The sequence below is a fragment of the Drosophila teissieri genome, chromosome 3L, assembly GCF_016746235.2.
Source record: "Drosophila teissieri strain GT53w chromosome 3L, Prin_Dtei_1.1, whole genome shotgun sequence".
NCBI classification, from domain to species: Eukaryota; Metazoa; Arthropoda; class Insecta; order Diptera; family Drosophilidae; genus Drosophila; species Drosophila teissieri.
Genome location: NC_053031.1, coordinates 12098911 through 12115570, shown reverse-complemented (window position 1 = coordinate 12115570; position 16660 = coordinate 12098911). Strand labels below are relative to the sequence as shown.

Here is a 16660-nt window from a genome sequence, read left to right as displayed (position 1 = left end):
ATACATACATACATATGTGGAGCTAATCGGAGTGAGCATATATGGGGTTATACATATTACATACAGGTAGATACATAATTTATGATTACATAATATTGAAATGTGTGGTGACTTCGCCTCCTCCGCCTGCTCATCCCCATCCGCATCCTCCTCCTCCTCCGTGCGTGTTAACTACTGCCCACCGCTGGCCAAACTGGACTCCATTCGGCACGCGGCGGTTGTGCTGAATTCAATACAAATATATATCTGGATACAAGGATAACAAACAAATATCTAAAAGGACTTCAGCTGGAAATACATATGCATGCACACGCGCAATTTACTCGCTTTCAAGGCCTCGATTTCAGCCGCAGCAGCCAGTGATCACACAATCTTAACATTTACATTGAGAACATCATCTTCGTACCGCATCAAACCGTAAGTATACAAGTAATAAATTCCCTTGCAGGCGTGGCTAGAAAACGTGCACTTGTTGTGTAGCCCAACCGAGATCAGAAAAAAAAAAATAAACTGCACGAAAACCTAACTTTTGGGCTTTTCTTACGGGACTTTAAATTAATGACAAATTTGCTAATGATTTGTTATCTTTTTGTTGTTTGTTTTTTTTTGTTCACATTTTCATTCGAAGACTTCACTCTTCAGCTGGGCTGCATTGACTTTTTACAATTGTGCTTTTCAAAGAAGCGCGTAGCTGCCGATTTTATTTTCTTGTTTCTTTTTTCATGTTTAAAATGCTCTTAAATAATAGTTTTAAATGCTAGTAAAACGGCTCGAGTGTTTGTCGATGTTTTACGCCCACAAGAAATACATTATTACAATCGATCTGTTACTCTTTCATTCAAATAAAAACGTATTAGTTAGCTTTTATTTTAGGTTTGGGAATTCCATGGATTTAATTGGTTTACTCCATTAATTTCATTATTGTTATCGGCTCGGCTCCTCCGCTAAATCTCCTTGCTCCTGGTAAATGGTTGGTTTGTTTGTTTGTTTTTTTAGCTTTTCATACTTATGCTTACTATGTTCTTCACATCTATTACTAAATATATGTATGTATGCAGGCGTGCCATTATCTTCTCCTTATCAATACCGTGCTTTCTGCTCAGCGCAAGGCGTTTGGAACCAGCCATTTACACAAAACCTAACACATGGCCGGTTCACATTCACAGTCGCTAATCGCTAGTCGTTAATCGAATCGTAGAGCGCTTATCATCGCCAAGCACACGGTGGTGGGCGGGCAGCAGCGAAGTGCGCCCCAGGACGTCGTAAGAATTGTAACACTAAATTTAATTATACAAATATATTATGCCGCTGGATCCATAACTCGAAATTCCTGATAATAAGAGCCTGTGTGTCGTCGATCGTTCGCTCGGTCGGTCGGTTGATTGGGTTGCTTCGAATAATTAGCTTTGCAAAGAATAGGATATTTACTTTACGTTCTTCTCAATTCGCATCTATCAATTTGTGGTTGGTTTATTTAAAGTGGCTCTCCACTAGCTGGGCGGCACTATTGAGCTGCAAAAGGTAAACACACATGTTTTCTACGCGTTCCAAATGAAGTGTATAGGCGTAATTGCTACTTACAAACTGCCGCCACCTGTTGCGTCTCCGGCAAGAGGGACGTCGACTTTGTCGTCGTGGTTGTGGCATTTGGTGCATTGGAGTCCGTGGCATTGGATCCGTGCCCAGCATTGTTGGCCGCCTTCAGCGCAGCAGCCGTGTTGCCGTTGGTGATGTTTGGCATACCGTTGCCGCCACGTCCGCCGCCGTTGTTGCGATTGTTGCTCCTGTTGCGGAAGTTGCCGCCCCCGCCGCCGCCCATGCGATAGTTGTTCCTGTTGTAGCCGGGCGCACCCCCGTATCCTGAGTTCATGCCGCCGTTGCCCGCTCCGCCCATGTTGCCATTATTGTTGTAATAATGATTGCGTCCGCGGTAACTGTTCGAAATTCAGTTGATGAGCCGCACATCATTTGCATGACTGCTTAGGATGACTCACCTGCCACGTCGTGTGGAGGACACTCCGAAGGTCTCCGTGTTCAACTTGCGCTCCTGGCGCCAATCGTTCTTCTTGTTCTTGCTGCGATCTTGGGCAGCCTCGCACGAAATGTTGTCGAAGAACGATTTGGTCTTGTCGTAGCACACAGCAACGTCATCCTCCTCGGGCTCGTGCTCTCCAGCGCCGGTCTCGTTGCCAGAATCATCCTTCTTGTCGGTCTCGCCATTCAACTGCAAGTAGCAAAAGGAAATGGTGAGTAACTCTCAACAATTCATAACATATTTTTAGTCTAATTTGTAGCGTATAAAAAATAAAAAGTGTGTTGGACTTACTGTGTGAACGCCTTCAACCTTCTCACCCACCTGCTCATTGGTTGCAGTTGTAGTGGTGGCCGTTGCATTGGTGGCTGGCTTGGGGGCACCATCCTCGGCCACCTTGAGCTTGGCCAGCTGGGAGCGCAGTTCCTCGAACTTGTTGTTGGCCTGCTCGAAGTCAAAGTCGCCCTCGAACTTGATCTTGTTGCGGGGCTTGTTCTGGTTATTGGCCGACTGCGGACGATAGCCCTGCAAAATGAAATCGCCAGGGGTTAATCAACCATCTAAAGCACTTTGAGTCATCAGCAGGTGTACCTGATTGGGTCGCATGGGGCCGCGGTTTCCCATGCCGCGGTTGCGCATGTTCATCATGTTGTTCGAGTTCTGGTTGCCGCGGTGCATGTTCCAGGCCGGGTTGTTTCCACCTCCGTTTCCGCCGCCTCCTCCACCGCCGCCATTTCCTCCTCGCTGCTGTTGTTGCATTCCATTGCCGCCGCCGCGATTGCGCTGATTATTGTTATAGTTGTTGCTGAAGTTGTTGTCCATTTGACGGCCGGAGTCACGACGATCCCGCTGCTGGTGCTGCTGGTTATAGAAGTCCGTTCCACTGCCGCCGCGTTGCTGCTGCTGCATGTTGTTGTGACCGCTGGGACCGCCCCGCTGCTGCGACTGCTGCTGCTGATTCTGGTGGTTCTGGCGCTTATGTCCTGCATCGCGTCCGTTGCCACCCTGGCCAGCGTTCTGTTGCTGGTGCAGCTGCTGCTGCTGGGTCAGCTCCGCCGTGGGACTCACAATCAGGCTAATGGGCGTCGTCGAGCGCGAGGCTCCGGCCAGCATGTCTAGAACGGAAACTGTACACATATAGAGGACGCAACGAGGACGAAAGGGAGAGAGTAATGCGTGTGGGCACCAAAAACATTAGTCCAAACAAGTACATGTGTAAAATATTGCAAAATCACAGCAATAAAATAATACGTTTTTGTTGATATATTAAGAGGTGTCATAAACTTATTAAAGGGCTGGGTTTTCGAAATTTCAGATAAGATAAAGCCTCAACTCAACCAATCTCAATGAAATTAATACTGCCGCACAATGTATGTACAGCAATAAAAACTTTGGATATCAACAAATTATTTTTAAAAGTTCATTTTTAACTGCCTTTTGGCACAAAGTATGTGCCATTTTCAATGGAATCGACATTGCTCTCTTATCGGATAAAAGCACAAAATGAACCATATCTCAAAATATTTTCGGAACATGCGGTTTTAGGTATAAAAAAAAAAAATAAAAATGAGAAAATTTAAATATATTATGTATGCAAAAAACAGAAAACTTTGATTTAAGATCAGTGGCGCAAACATAAATCTAGCTGATATTTAATAGAAAATTCAACTTGTAATAACTGTGCTCTAACCAAACTCACTTGGCTGTTTCTGCTGCTGAGGCTTCTGCTGTGGTTGGTTGCCACCAATGTGCATGAACGGTCCGCTGCCCGGAGCTCCGGAACCGGGTGCAAGTGATCCGCCCGCACTGCCCACGATATTGGCCAGATTGGGACCGCCCAGGTTGCCGAACGGATTGCCATTGCCGTAGCCGGGTCCGCCTCCGCCAGGAGCTCCTCCACCGCCAGCACCACCACTGCCTCCACCGCCCGGCATCTGGGGCGGTTGCTGCGACGGCACCTGCTGCTGTTGCTGCGGCGGTGCGTTCATCCCGCTGGGCATGGGGAAGTGCTGCGGCATCTGGGGCGGTCCGTTCTGGAGCTGCGCCTGCATGATCGCCGGGTCATTGTGGTGCGGTAGCGTGTGGTTGTTGACAACGCGAATGTCCTTGATGTCCGAGCCACGGAAGAGGATGTAGTCGTAGATCTGCGACTGCGGCGCTATCTGGAACTGGGTGTCCCGATCTTCAGTACCGAAGGATCGCACTGGAATAGAAAAGAGGGTTAAGAAGGGTTAAGTCGTAACATTAAACCTTTAAGTGTTTTTGGGTACAATGGTGGACATTTCTACTGCAAAGTTTTCTTATCACAGCAGCCATTTTCTCCATTATTCTTAGATGTGTCTTCAACAAAGCGAAACTTTCGAATTGGTAACTTGTTTCAATGGAAACAAATTTAGGAGCTACCTTTTTGAAAGAATGTATAACCGGCATTTTAAGTCTGGTTTTTGAAAGTTGTGCATCTATCAAGTAGAACTTCCTTGTTTTAAATGAAAGTATAACTTTCATTTGTTTTAAAATTTATGCAAAACATTTGGCACATTTAACATTAAGCCTTGTAAACCCATTAAGGTTAGGCTGCGCTTCCAATTTAACCTCAACTGGGAAACGCATGTTTTGCCGGTATTTGTGCGTTCTCCGTTTCTCCTTTTCGGCTTCCAGGGCACTGACATCCGTAACGGGAGCCCATGGATCCCGTTATCTGGCGCCAAATCGAAATTGTATTTGCAAATAAACAAATTGCATTGGGGGCCTTGCTGGTGTCGTTACTTTGTGTGAGCGGGTATGTGTGTCATGTAAATTGCAAAAGCAACACTGTACAACAACAAGACAAAGACAAAAACAGGCCAAAGCCAACATGACAAACAAAAAGCATAAGTGAGAGAGAGCGAGAGACGGCTGGCGAAATGGATATGGAGAGAACGCAGCGGTGGCGGCAATTGCACTCTCCGTCTCCACAGAGTATGAAATTACTGTAAAAACTAACAAAAAGAAACGAACAAAAAAGAAAGAAAGAGTAGAGCCACACACAAGAGAAATGGACAGAATCCATTTTCTTTTGCGATGAACCGTTTCTTTACAGGGATTTCTTTTTTTTTTTTTTTGGCGAAGATTACGGCACTCACTTATATCCCGTATATGTAGATATATGGGGCTAAATGGCAATTACGTGGGCGATTTTTGGATTAAATACTTACCACTCGAGAGCGCAATGGTGCACTCCTGCGGATCCACCGTGTACAGGCGGCCCTCGTATCGAATGTCCGCTTTGGAAATGAGGCTGATTTTGGAGCCCAACTCCGGCAATCCCCCGCTCATCTTGAACTTCTTCTGTACTTCACTGCGCACTCACACCGAAAATATTAACTTTTATTAAGTGTTTCTGCCAACAGGCACACGAATTTCTCTGGCCAAAAGCAAACAATTATAGCGAGCGCGACGACAACGATTTCTCGACGGTTTCAGTCTCTGCTCTTCTTGTACTTTTTTTTACCGACTTTTTTCACACGCAATTGCCTTCCCGTTCCAGGGCGAATTAGCGGCCAATCGCCTTCCAGCCGCGTTTGCTTGATGGAGCTGTGTTTTTGCACAAGTGCGGCAAGCGCTTTTCCAATGTCTGTGGTGCTGCACACACGGCTCAAAATGTGAAAATTGCAATTTTCGATGCACAAATCTTTGCTCCGTCCGTCTGCGAAAACCTACCCGTCGAAAATGAACGATGGAAACGAGCGAGTGCCGCGACGGTGTTGGAAAGCGCGGATGGAAAGCAGCGGCGGCGGCAGCGAAATAATAATAATAACTGTTTATGCGTAAATTGGCAAAATTAAAAAGGGAACGCTGCTGCATTTTCGCAAAAGCAAAAAAGTCTCTATAAAGTCCTTTACGTGCACAAAAATTCCAAATTCATTCGTTTCCACCGTGCAACCCTGCTTGCAACCCTAAATGCAACAGTGCTAAGTGAGCACGCATCCCTGGTTTTTCGGCTTCCCTCGGCGCATTTTTTTCAAAGCAAAACGGCAAAGAAATGCTCTGGCATTTAACGCATTTCTAAGTGTATTATTTATGTGAAAAATCCCAAATAGAGTCCATCATGCCACACAAGCTGGAGCCAATTAGCGTGCGCACGGCGCGATTAAACAACCTGATTCTGGGCAAAGGAGCTGGCGTCTGTGCAAAGCCCGCCGGAAGCGCCGCTGGATCGGGTATTCACACACCCACCAGGAGGAGCATCATTCCCGTGAGCACCACCAGCGCCGCCGTGGCCGAGGCCATCTGCCGCGAGGGACTCCTGGACGCCTTCTGTCTGCTGTACAACGAGTGCGACAAGGACACTCTGAAGAAGCGCGATCGCAACATCGCCGAGTTTGTCAACAAATGTGAGTCAACTGCACTGGTCAGCAGGGTTTTAGGATGGCATATCTACCTAGCTATATAGCCATGGAACTCAGAAATCCCGTTTTTACTTTCTTGTCGTGTTATAAAGTCTACTTTTGCTGATCATATTCCATAATAATAAGGTTTATTCCATTGAGTGGGATAGTTTTATAGGTGATGCTATTCACTTTTGAAATTAGCCCGCAACAAAATTATTTCAGTAGATTACTAGCTAACTTAAATCAGGTATCCTCTTACCTGTAGTTTGTTATATTCATCCGTAACATTCGAGGTCATGACTAGCTATTATATCAATATAAATCAGTATATTATAATACCATTTTTTGCTCCAGTTCGTCCCATCATAGAGGAGACCCGCAAACTCAGGGTCAATGCAGATGACTTCCTCATCAAGACGCTTATTGGTCAAGGATACTTTGGCAACGTTCACCTGGTGGTGGAGCGCCAAACCAACGACATATACGCCATGAAGAAGATCAAAAAGTCGGTGGTGACCACGTCTCAAGTCAAGGAGGAGCGCGACATCATGTCCATTCGCAATTCCGAATGGCTGATCAATTTGCAGTACGCCTTTCAGGTTTGTTATTTGCATACTTTTGTATTTTTCAGTATTTGAATTACCTTTTGTCTCTCAGGATAACGACAACCTGTACTTGGTCATGGAGTATATGCCCGGCGGTGATCTTCTCAGCTTGATGTCTCGCCATGGACCTTTCGATGAGGACTTGGCTCGTTTCTACCTGGCCGAGCTCACAGTGGCCCTGCACACATTGCACGAGATGGGCTATGTGCATCGGGATATAAAGCCAGAAAATATACTGATCGATCGTTTTGGACATATTAAACTGGCTGATTTCGGTAACGCTGCTGCCCTGGATCGGGATGGCCATGTGCTGAGTTTGTCGCCCGTGGGAACACCAGATTACATAGCTCCAGAGTTACTGCAGACCATATCCACCTACAAGCTGTCCAAGTCGTTGCACGATGTGAGTAGAACTGTACGATCGCAGAGTTTGGTTTCGAAAGTCCATAGCTAAAACAAGAAATCATTTTGTAGGTCAGCTGTGATTATTGGTCCATGGGTATAATAGGATATGAGTTGATATGCGAGACAACACCTTTTCACGAAGATAATGTACACGAGACGTACTCCAAGATCCTCTCCCACTGCGAAGAGAGTCACCTGAAAGAGCTCATCAGCTTTCCCGCCGACTTGAAGGTGTCTGTCAACTATAGACATCTGATTGAGTCACTGGTCACAAATCCCTCAAAGCGATTGTCCTATGAGCGCATTAAAGATCACCCCTTCTTCAGCGAAGTGCCGTGGGGATCCATTCGCTCCCAGGTTCCTCCCATTATTCCAACTGTTAGGTCTGACGACGATACGTCCAATTTCGAGGACGGAATTCGTCACAAGACTCGCAGGGAACAGGGAGTTGCTAAGAAGTCCCTCACTACCAACATGAAGTCGAATGACTTTAGTGGCAAGGATTTACCATTTATTGGGTATAGTTTTGTCCACATGGAGAAGTCGGCCATTTCCGCTACCACTGATGAAAAGTTGCAGGAGAAGCTAAAGGAACTGCTGCAGAAACTGAAGACTAGAGAGAATGAGATTTCAATGCTTAAACAAGATCTTTTGCGGGCACAGCAATCGCTTAGGAAGACCGATAACAAATCGCAGGTGGTGGCCGATGCCAAAATGGAAATTAAGAAACTGCAACAAATTATAAAGGAAAAAACTATGGAGCTGACCACCTGCAAGACACAGATTAAGACCCTCCAAAGTTCGGCCAAAATAGACGAGGAAATGTGGTCCAAAAAGGAATCCACTATCACCGATCTCCTGCGGCTGAATCGCCAAAAGTACGAAGAAGCCAAGATCGCTTCGGAGCAACGATATGAGAAACAATTGGCGGACAAAAAACAAGAGCTGGCTTCCACGCTGCAAAAGTTGGATGCCCGTGAGCTGGAGTTCAATGCCAAGTTCGAAGAGTGCAAGCATCTTTCCATGAAATTGCAAAACTACAAGGATATGCTGCAGCAGATTAAGGAGCAGAATCTGAAATTCGAGACAAATCACGAGGAGCAGAAGCGCCAAATGGCCGAGTCGTATGAGCAAAAGCTGGCCGATCTCCGGAAAAAGGTTCGCGACTCGCAAGATACACACCGCCGCATGACAATGGAGATAAAGGAAATCCGCACCGAGCTGGATGAGTCTATTTCCTCCAGCAAGTCAACCCAGGAAGCGAAGAACGCTACCGAGCGTAACATCGAGGATATATTGCGGCGTCTGAACCATGAGATCGCCTCCAATAATGAGCTTCATGCGGAAAAGGTCAAACTGGAGACGAAGCTGCAATTGAAGGAAAATGAAACTCAGGAAGTAAGAGCAGAGTGCCATCGACTCGAGAGGGAATTGCAGGTAGGTTGTTATTAATCCTAATACTGTTTAATTCTATGCAATATTGTGCCACAAATAGAATTTTAGAAAGTCAAGTAAGTAGGCTGTGACTGTTTGCTGTTTGTTTTCATTTTGTGTCAAAGTGAAAGTCAGTTTAAAAATCTTAATGATTGCTAATTAAACATACAGCTTTAAATGTAATGAATGAATATAATAAGAACCATATTCATTATATCCCAAAGATATGTAATCTAATATGGAATATATTCATTTCATCTAGCTTGCCGAATGCCGCTGTCAGCTAGCTGAATCCTCACTAGCCAGCCACGTTTCTCCTTACGAAACTGCGCCTGGATCTTTGACCGAACTGAATGCCATCGAAGACCAACTTCGCGCCGACTTGATAGCCGCCAAAGAGAGTGAAAATCATCAGAAGGGACGCGCCGATCAACTCCAGACACTGGTCACTAAACTGGAACAAATGCTGGAGCGCTTTAACGAGCAGAGTCTTTCACCCACGAAATCCCACTCATCGCGTAAGCAAGAAGGCGAAACCGTTGGTGATATGCTCGAGCGGCAGAACGAGAAGCTGGAGGATAAATTGGCGGCAGTGCGGGAGCAGATGATTGTGGAACGTCAGGCAGCGCGTACAGCCAATCTTTCACTTTGGAAGGTGGAGAAACAGCTCGAGGAAGCTTTGTCCGAGAAGAAGTTACTGGCACGGCGCATGGAACTCACCGAGGATCGCATCAAAAAGGTGCAAAACGCAGGCGATGAATCACAGAGAATGCTTAAGACGTCCCAGGAGGAAACTCGCCAGCGGGAATCTCGCATCGAGGAGCTGAAGCAGGAGCTGGCGGCCGCCAAAAGGGATGTCCTCAAGGAGCACCGCCAATGGGAAAAGGCCGAGCAAGAGCGCATGAAGTGCAAGTCGGAGATAATCGAGCACCTGGCCAATGTGCACAAACTGGAACAACAGGAGACTGAACTGCGTCAGAAACTAAGGCAAGTCCAGACCCGATTCGATGGGCTAACGTTGGAACAGAAGAATACGATGCGGGAATTGCAGGAGGAGCGCGAAAAGAGTAGAAAAGCCAACGACTCTAGTCTAACCTTACAGAAGGAGCTTAAACAGCTCACTGATAACTTCCAGAGGTTGAAGTACGCTTGTAGCATTACCGACAGCCAGCTGACTGAAGTTGAAACCATGTTGAAATCGGAGCAGGATCGAAATAAATCGCAGAAATCTCAACTTGATACCCTTCATGAGAAATTGAGGGAGCGCAACGATCAATTATCAGAATTGCGAAAGCAACTGTCTGCGTTGGAGTCCGAAAAGCGTTTGGCGGAGCAGCGCGCTCAAGTTCTGGCATCGGAAATCGAGGAACTTCGCCTAAACCTGAAGGAGCAGCAAAAGAAGTTGGTGGCGCAGCAGGATCAGTTAGTGGAGCAGACAAATGCGCTGTTTGCCACCCAAGAGAGAGCTGAGCATTTGGATGGCCAAAATGCAAACTACGAAGCCCAAACTGCGGACTCGAATCGCGAAATGGTTAGCCTGAAAGAAGAAAATGCTAGAATTCTCAGCGAGCTGTTCCACAAGAAGGAGGAGGTGGCCAATCTCCAGGCGGAGATAAGCAACTTGGAGTCTGCACAAGCCAGCTTGCACGCGGAGATCGATTCCCTTCAGGACACTTTGGCCGAGAAGGAGCAATTCTATGTGCAGCGGGACATCAAATCAAATGCCACTCTTGCCCAGCACAAAAAGCTGATTGACTACCTTCAGGTAAAGTAAATATATATTTTTAGAGAATATTCTATGACACTAAATACGTTTTTCTATTAGCTTAAAGTAGAGGACCTGTCTTCCAAGAAGAAAAAGACTTTGGCGGACAAGCTCTTCGGTTCCAGCCACACAAATAAGGAGAACGTGTCACCCAATGATGTGGAATCCTCTATTCTGTATCGGGCGCTAAAGGAGGAACTAAAGCGTGAACAGAAGATGAACAGCTTGCTGAAGGAGCAGCTGGCTATGTTGAATGGTAAGCTTTCTTTAGATTTCAATTGATTCATTTAATAATTCTTACAAATATTTGTACATTTCTTTTAGGAACTGCGACCTTGCGCTCTCCCCGTAAGTCGGCAGCTGTGAATGGCGACTGCGATGCACCCAAACAGAGACCAGTAAGCATTGCAGCCTTGCCACGTTCCCCACAGAAGCAGCAGTCCTTGAAGCGCACCACCAGCCAGGTGGAGTTGAAGACCACGGAGAAACCAACCAAAGTGACTAGTGAGGACCAGCAGGCTCATCATCGTTTCGAGCTGGCCCTGCAGGAGTCCAAAGTAGATGCAGCTAATTGTGTAGTTTGCGGACAGCCCGTCGTTGCCGGTTCACCCTTCTGGAAATGCAAAGAGTGCAAGGATGTGACGCATCGCAAGTGTCGCTCCAACGTTCAGGGGCAGTGCGGCACCAAGCCGACTGCACCATCAGCCGATGATCTTAGCAGTGTTCAATCTGTCTCCAGCTTAACCTTAAATAGCATAGATGTTGCGGGTGGTACAACCAACGGCGGCGAGTACATTGGATCGCTGGTCTACAGTTCGGATGGTCCAGAGGATCAGGCGCGAAAGGAGATCGAAGTGAACTGCGCCTTTGAAGTGGCGGAGCAGCAAATACTTCTTTTGGGCTGTAACACGGGATTGTATGCGTATCACTTGGACTCGCAGCGACTGGTGCACATTTCTGGCCTCGAGTCGGTGAGCTGCATGTCCATCTGCAAGCGCCTGGCGAAGGCTGTCATGGTGGGCACGGTGGGCGAGAAACTCTACCAATGCGACTACCGGCAGCTGGAATCACGTTGCCAGAGCTCCAGTTCGTGTCATAAGCCTGTGCTGGAGACCTCTGCCATTGAACTGCCCTTTGCCAATCGCACGCCTTCGGAGAAATGGAAGCTGGTGCTGATTTCCGATGAGGCCGAGAACGCATTGGATTCGGTGGCCATTGCAGCCACGTCCACCAGGATTGTCATCTTGAAGTACGACCTTAAGCTGCACATGTTTAAGCCAGTTCGAGCCTTGGACACGGCCACTCCGGTCACTTCCATATTCTTTACGCGTCACTCAGCTATCGTTAGCTCGGATAAGTTTTACGAGATCGATTTGGATAACTACGCGGCTGAGGAGTTTGTGGACCTGTCCGACAAGTCAATGGAGAGCACTTCCAAGTGTCAGCCTCTTATGGCTGTACGCATTTCTCGACAGGAGTACCTGCTCTGCTTTGCCGAATATGGAGTCTTTGTGGATGAGTTTGGCTGCCGATCCAGGCCCTACGATGTGAACTGGGTCTATGCACCCACTGGATTTGTTTACCGCGAGCCATTCTTATTCATTGCCCACTACCAAAGCGTGCAGATTGTCCGCTTGCATCGGTCTTTCAGCAAGGAAATGTCTAACGGGGACAATGCCTCGCAGACTTCGGAATCCCCGGAGCTGCAGCGCGTCTACTTGCCGCACTACATGTCCACTCTGCTGGCAAACAGTGGCGATGTCAATCTCTATGCCGTGGCCATCGATCAGAGGCCCTGTAACGGAACCCAGAAGATCTATCACCTGGACACGATGCAGGCATTCAAGCAGAAGTTCAATGTGTCCATGGAAACACTTTCTTCGGTGGCCACTTCCGTGACATTGGGCTCAACGGCCACCGGAAATAGCTTGTAGATGAAGAAATTATTTTGTAAGCAAGTTGAACAAAGCGTATTACTACAAACTCAGTAGTAATTATTTCTAGTGATAAGATATACCATATATTATTATTTTAACTCGTCAGAACTTTTCTTTTTTAACCATTTACTTATGTGGAACGATTGTCTAAATCACTTGACAAATTATAAGCAGAATCACTTAAATATTGCCTAATTTACTCTTTAAATACTTTGTGCTATATGCACAAGTAAAACATAAGTCTTTTAAACAGAGATTTTCATTTTATTAAAGTAAAAATTAATATATTTATTTGGATCACTAAAATAGCGATGCATATTAAAGGAAATATTGTTCATCCCGAAATAAGTAAATAATTAAAGAATTTGTATAATTTCTAAGGGCAGTACTGCTATGCAGGATAGCTTTTGGATTCAAATAGTTGGGGGCATGCAGTCGCCAAGCTTTTGGGGCTGATCCCACACAGCTTTTCGGCAGCAGCTTTTAATGTCCCGCAATTCGAAAGCCCCGGAAATGGAATCGTGGTGTCTGGTGTCTGCTCTCCGCTGGCATTACTGCCATCGAGGGGTTAGCCGCTGGACGCCCGACTGCCGCACTGCCGCCGTAAATTGCGACAATTGAGTTCAATTTGCTCCATGCCGGTTGAGTGGAGGGAGAGTCGCCATCAACGCCATCAACGATGTTTGACTCGAAGCTGAGTTTGTGCGCGGGTCGCATGGTCGCCGATTCCACCACCACCTTTGCCATGGAAGGACGCAATGTGGCCAAGACGCTGATATGTCGAGCCTGTCTGGTGCTCCTGGGTCCGCAGGATGCCAGCCACAATCTGGACAGCGAAAAGGACCTGGCCAGCAAGTACTACGGCTGCACTGGCGGGGATCCGGGCAAGGATTTACCACCCCAGTTGGTGTTGCAAAGCATCTGCGAGTGCTGCTATCAGATGGTGCAAAAGTTCCACGACTTTCAACGCATGTGCGAAGAGTCCTTGCGCAATTTTGAGAAGCTGCTGCACGACATCGACATGGGGTGCCTCAAACTGGAGGACCACATGCCCGACCTGGACACCCCCTCGGAGAGCAACGAATCCACTAATCCGGAAGCCCATGCGGACGCACCCCGCCTCCCCGAATCGACGCCGGAGATTGTGAGTTTTATCTGGCCACAAGTGTGCGCCTCTGCCCTAATCTTATCTAGAATCACATTCGGTGCTCAACTAGAGGTGTTGCCTAGCAGCAAAGACACTACATCGCCCCATTCCCCCATCGCGCCCATAAACAAAAACATTTCGGGCGTTTGTTTGTGTTGGACTATTTTTGTTTGTGGGAGAATGTTTGGCGGTGATAGCACTCGAAAAGAAGGCGCGTCTAATCTATTGGTATATTTTTAATTTTTCCACAGCGCATATAGAAATTAATAAAATTAGGCATATATCTCACACCTCAATTTATGGCTGTTCCAAGAATTCAAGTACAAAGCTGATTTTAAAGGCTTTTAGATATATCCAGTTTTATCTAGAATTGTGCGCATATATTTATTGTTTATGTTGTTTCTTAACTTTTACTCGTCTTAGATATTATTTATAGCTCCGTGTATTTGTGTATCAATCAAAAACTTAAGCTGATCAGTGACCCTAAAGTTCAGGTCCCAAAATATTACTTTCATGTTAACATCTAAGTCAGGCGATAAGATAATAGAGCAGTAACTTCATAGCATGTTATGGGAAAATTTCCCCTTCAAAGAAATAAGTAAACACACCTAAGTCTTACCCTTATTTTAGATTACCTTTTTCCTTACCTTACAATCCCCTTTAATAGACCTTATAAGAAATGTAATGTGAATATTATACCTACCTAATCAACCACCAACTTTCTGTTTGCTATGGTTATCAAATAAAATCCCCTTTCCTTTTCAGGAGGAAGTGTACGTGGTAGAGGACGAGTCGGCCCAACAGGATCTGGGCAAGGAGAAGCAACCCATTGTGGCCATGAGAAAGTTGCTGGGTGCAAGGAAGCGACGAGGAGTGCGACACACCCTCGAGTGCCGCTTATGCCATCGTGGCTTCTACAAGTCGTCGCTGCTGGAGGCCCACATGCAGCAGCATGAGGGTCTGCGGCCGTATACCTGCGTCCATTGTGCCAAGAGTTATGCCAGGGCCAATCTGCTGGACTCGCACCTGCGGGAGATGCATCACAATAGCGCCGCGAGGATTATCCATGCCTGCCCGCACTGCAATAAGGTGTACACAGCGGAGCGAAGTCTCAAATATCACATGAAAAGGGCGCACGAGAGCAATCATAGGTCAGAATCCCCCGATGCACTGCACATTTGTGATGAGTGCGGCAAGTCCTTTGTGCGAAGGGCTCATTTAACGCGCCACAAGAAGGTCCACGGAAGCATAGAGGGTCGTAGATATTGCTGCGAGTGCTGTGATCAGAGGTTCTACACCAAGGAGAATATGGTGGATCATCTGCAGCGAAAGCACGGAAACAAGAATCTGCTCAGATGCCGAAAATGCGGACGCATTTTCAGGAGCAGTGTGGAGCTCAGCGCTCATGCCAAGAAACACAAAGCGATGTAGTTCAATAATTCGTTTTATTTGTGGTTTCAATAACATCAAGCTAACTCAACTGTTACAATGATTCGAATTACTTGGAATTTGTTACACCAGTATTGTGGGAGAATGCCGCATAAATGGAGATACTAAGACGAATGGTTGACGAATCGATGAGGCTGCCCTAAAATTAGCTAACATTCACATAATGGCCGGCGCAGCACAGTCGCTTAAAAATCATCAGTACAAAAGGCGGGCAGCGATGGCGGCGCGCGCACTCGTTCTCAAAAAATAATCATGCGTATAAAAACAATTAACTAAAATTTATGCTTAATCTTAAAGAACGGACAGTTTTAAAATTACATTACCAATACATTCATATATCATTAATTTGTAGGGAGGAAAAAAAATGAGAATAAAAACCAGATTATCCGTCTATCGATCGACAATTACATAAGAAATGCACGGGGTCTTCTGCCAAATGAACTATCAGCATTAAACGTTGTTGAAATTGATCTGGTGATCCAATGATCCGGCGATACGGTGATGCGGTGGTGATTGATGATTGGTTGTTGGTTGGCAGTAGGATCGGATGAGTGGAGTTGCTTGCACTATATGTAAATAAATACGCCGCAATATGAGCATAGGAAATAGGACATCAGATTGCCAAACTCTAGGTGTCCTTGTGTTTCTCATAGAAGGCGTCTAGATATTTTTTGTACTCCTTTTGGTCGTTCCACATCATCGCGGCCTGCGCATTCAGTGGACTCTCGTTGTTCGGTTCGCCCAGCAGGGATTGTATGGACAGCAGAATGGTGCGCACATCGTACAGGGCGGACCATTTGTCCTTCAGTATGTCCAGGCATATGGCGCCCTGCAGATCAACATTGGGATGGAAGCAGGACGTCAGGAACTTCACCACGGGCGCTGCATACGGGTAGGAGTTGGGAAAATCCAGGGACAGGCGGTACGTCTGCCCCGAATACACCGTGTTCCGTGGTCCCGCAATGGTGCCCACCCACTTGAAGATGTTCTCGCCGTCCGGGAACGCTGAGATGCCCTTCTCGTTGGCCATCATCAGGTTCATCAGTTCCTTGTGCAGTCTGTGGGGTGTGTGAGTGTGGCGACATTGGATTATCTAGGCTGATCCATGGGCCATGGGCCATTGGCTACACCATGTGCTACTCACCTTTTACTCACGGCGTGATTGTCTTTCACGGGCATGGAGTCATCGCTGTGCTTGGTGCCGCCACCTCCTGCTCCTCCACTTTGTTCGGGGCTGATATTCTGCGCCATGACTATATCTCTCTATGTGGGATGCTAGTGCTATCCGCTTTTTGGTTTACAGTATATGCGTGTCCTAATTTTGCGCGCGTCGTGGCGGTCGGGTTTCAATTCTCGATAATGATTATATGTACTGTATAGTGGAAATTTTGTTTGATCGGTCGGAATACGCGTCTGTTGCTTTTTCAGATATTTTTTTTCACTTTTGTGTGAAAACAAAATGGAAGGAGAACGAGAAGAAACTGTGTTTGGGCACAGGGTTGTATTTCATGTTTTT

At 46.6% G+C, this 16660-nt stretch overlaps 4 protein-coding genes across 12 annotated transcripts; 2 read left to right on the top strand and 2 right to left on the bottom strand.

Annotated features, from left to right (window-relative positions):
* Nucleotides 1-669: 669 nt before the first annotated feature.
* On the bottom strand, nt 670-5753 carry LOC122618167 (protein LSM14 homolog B). 7 transcript variants are annotated; one of them, XM_043794344.1, is made up of 7 exons: nt 5227-5751; nt 3732-4235; nt 2624-3159; nt 2357-2557; nt 1995-2224; nt 1582-1934; nt 670-1512 (listed from the first exon to the last, which is right to left on the bottom strand). In XM_043794344.1, the coding sequence occupies exons 1-7, from the start codon at nt 5345-5347 to the stop codon at nt 1505-1507; spliced, it is 1953 nt and encodes a 650-aa protein (XP_043650279.1). In that variant the 5' UTR covers nt 5348-5751; the 3' UTR covers nt 670-1504. The 7 variants fall into 7 exon arrangements, with proteins under 7 accessions (XP_043650279.1, XP_043650277.1, XP_043650275.1 ...); XM_043794342.1 differs by having other exon boundaries at nt 2327-2557; nt 2624-3147; XM_043794340.1 differs by having other exon boundaries at nt 2327-2557; nt 5227-5750.
* A 145-nt stretch (nt 5754-5898) lies between these two features.
* LOC122618165 (citron rho-interacting kinase) lies at nt 5899-12733 on the top strand. Of its 3 annotated transcripts, none has more exons than XM_043794335.1 (7): nt 5899-6405; nt 6757-7001; nt 7060-7410; nt 7482-8849; nt 9109-10611; nt 10672-10867; nt 10936-12733. In XM_043794335.1, exons 1-7 carry the CDS (start codon nt 6120-6122, stop codon nt 12543-12545), a joined length of 5559 nt encoding a protein of 1852 aa, XP_043650270.1. In that variant the 5' UTR covers nt 5899-6119; the 3' UTR covers nt 12546-12733. The 3 variants fall into 3 exon arrangements, with proteins under 3 accessions (XP_043650270.1, XP_043650269.1, XP_043650272.1); XM_043794334.1 differs by having other exon boundaries at nt 7060-7422; XM_043794337.1 differs by lacking the exons at nt 5899-6405; nt 6757-7001; nt 7060-7410; nt 7482-8849 and adding an exon at nt 8973-9025.
* Nucleotides 12734-13104: 371 nt separating this feature from the next.
* Nucleotides 13105-15132, top strand: LOC122617040 (zinc finger protein 436). The gene is made up of 2 exons (XM_043792699.1): nt 13105-13692; nt 14461-15132. The coding sequence occupies exons 1-2, from the start codon at nt 13228-13230 to the stop codon at nt 15124-15126; spliced, it is 1131 nt and encodes a 376-aa protein (XP_043648634.1). The 5' UTR covers nt 13105-13227; the 3' UTR covers nt 15127-15132.
* Nucleotides 15133-15403: 271 nt separating this feature from the next.
* LOC122617042 (ubiquitin-conjugating enzyme E2 C) lies at nt 15404-16616 on the bottom strand. The gene is made up of 2 exons (XM_043792701.1): nt 16289-16616; nt 15404-16202 (listed from the first exon to the last, which is right to left on the bottom strand). Exons 1-2 carry the CDS (start codon nt 16393-16395, stop codon nt 15773-15775), a joined length of 537 nt encoding a protein of 178 aa, XP_043648636.1. The 5' UTR covers nt 16396-16616; the 3' UTR covers nt 15404-15772.
* Between the last annotated feature and the right edge of the window lie 44 nt (nt 16617-16660).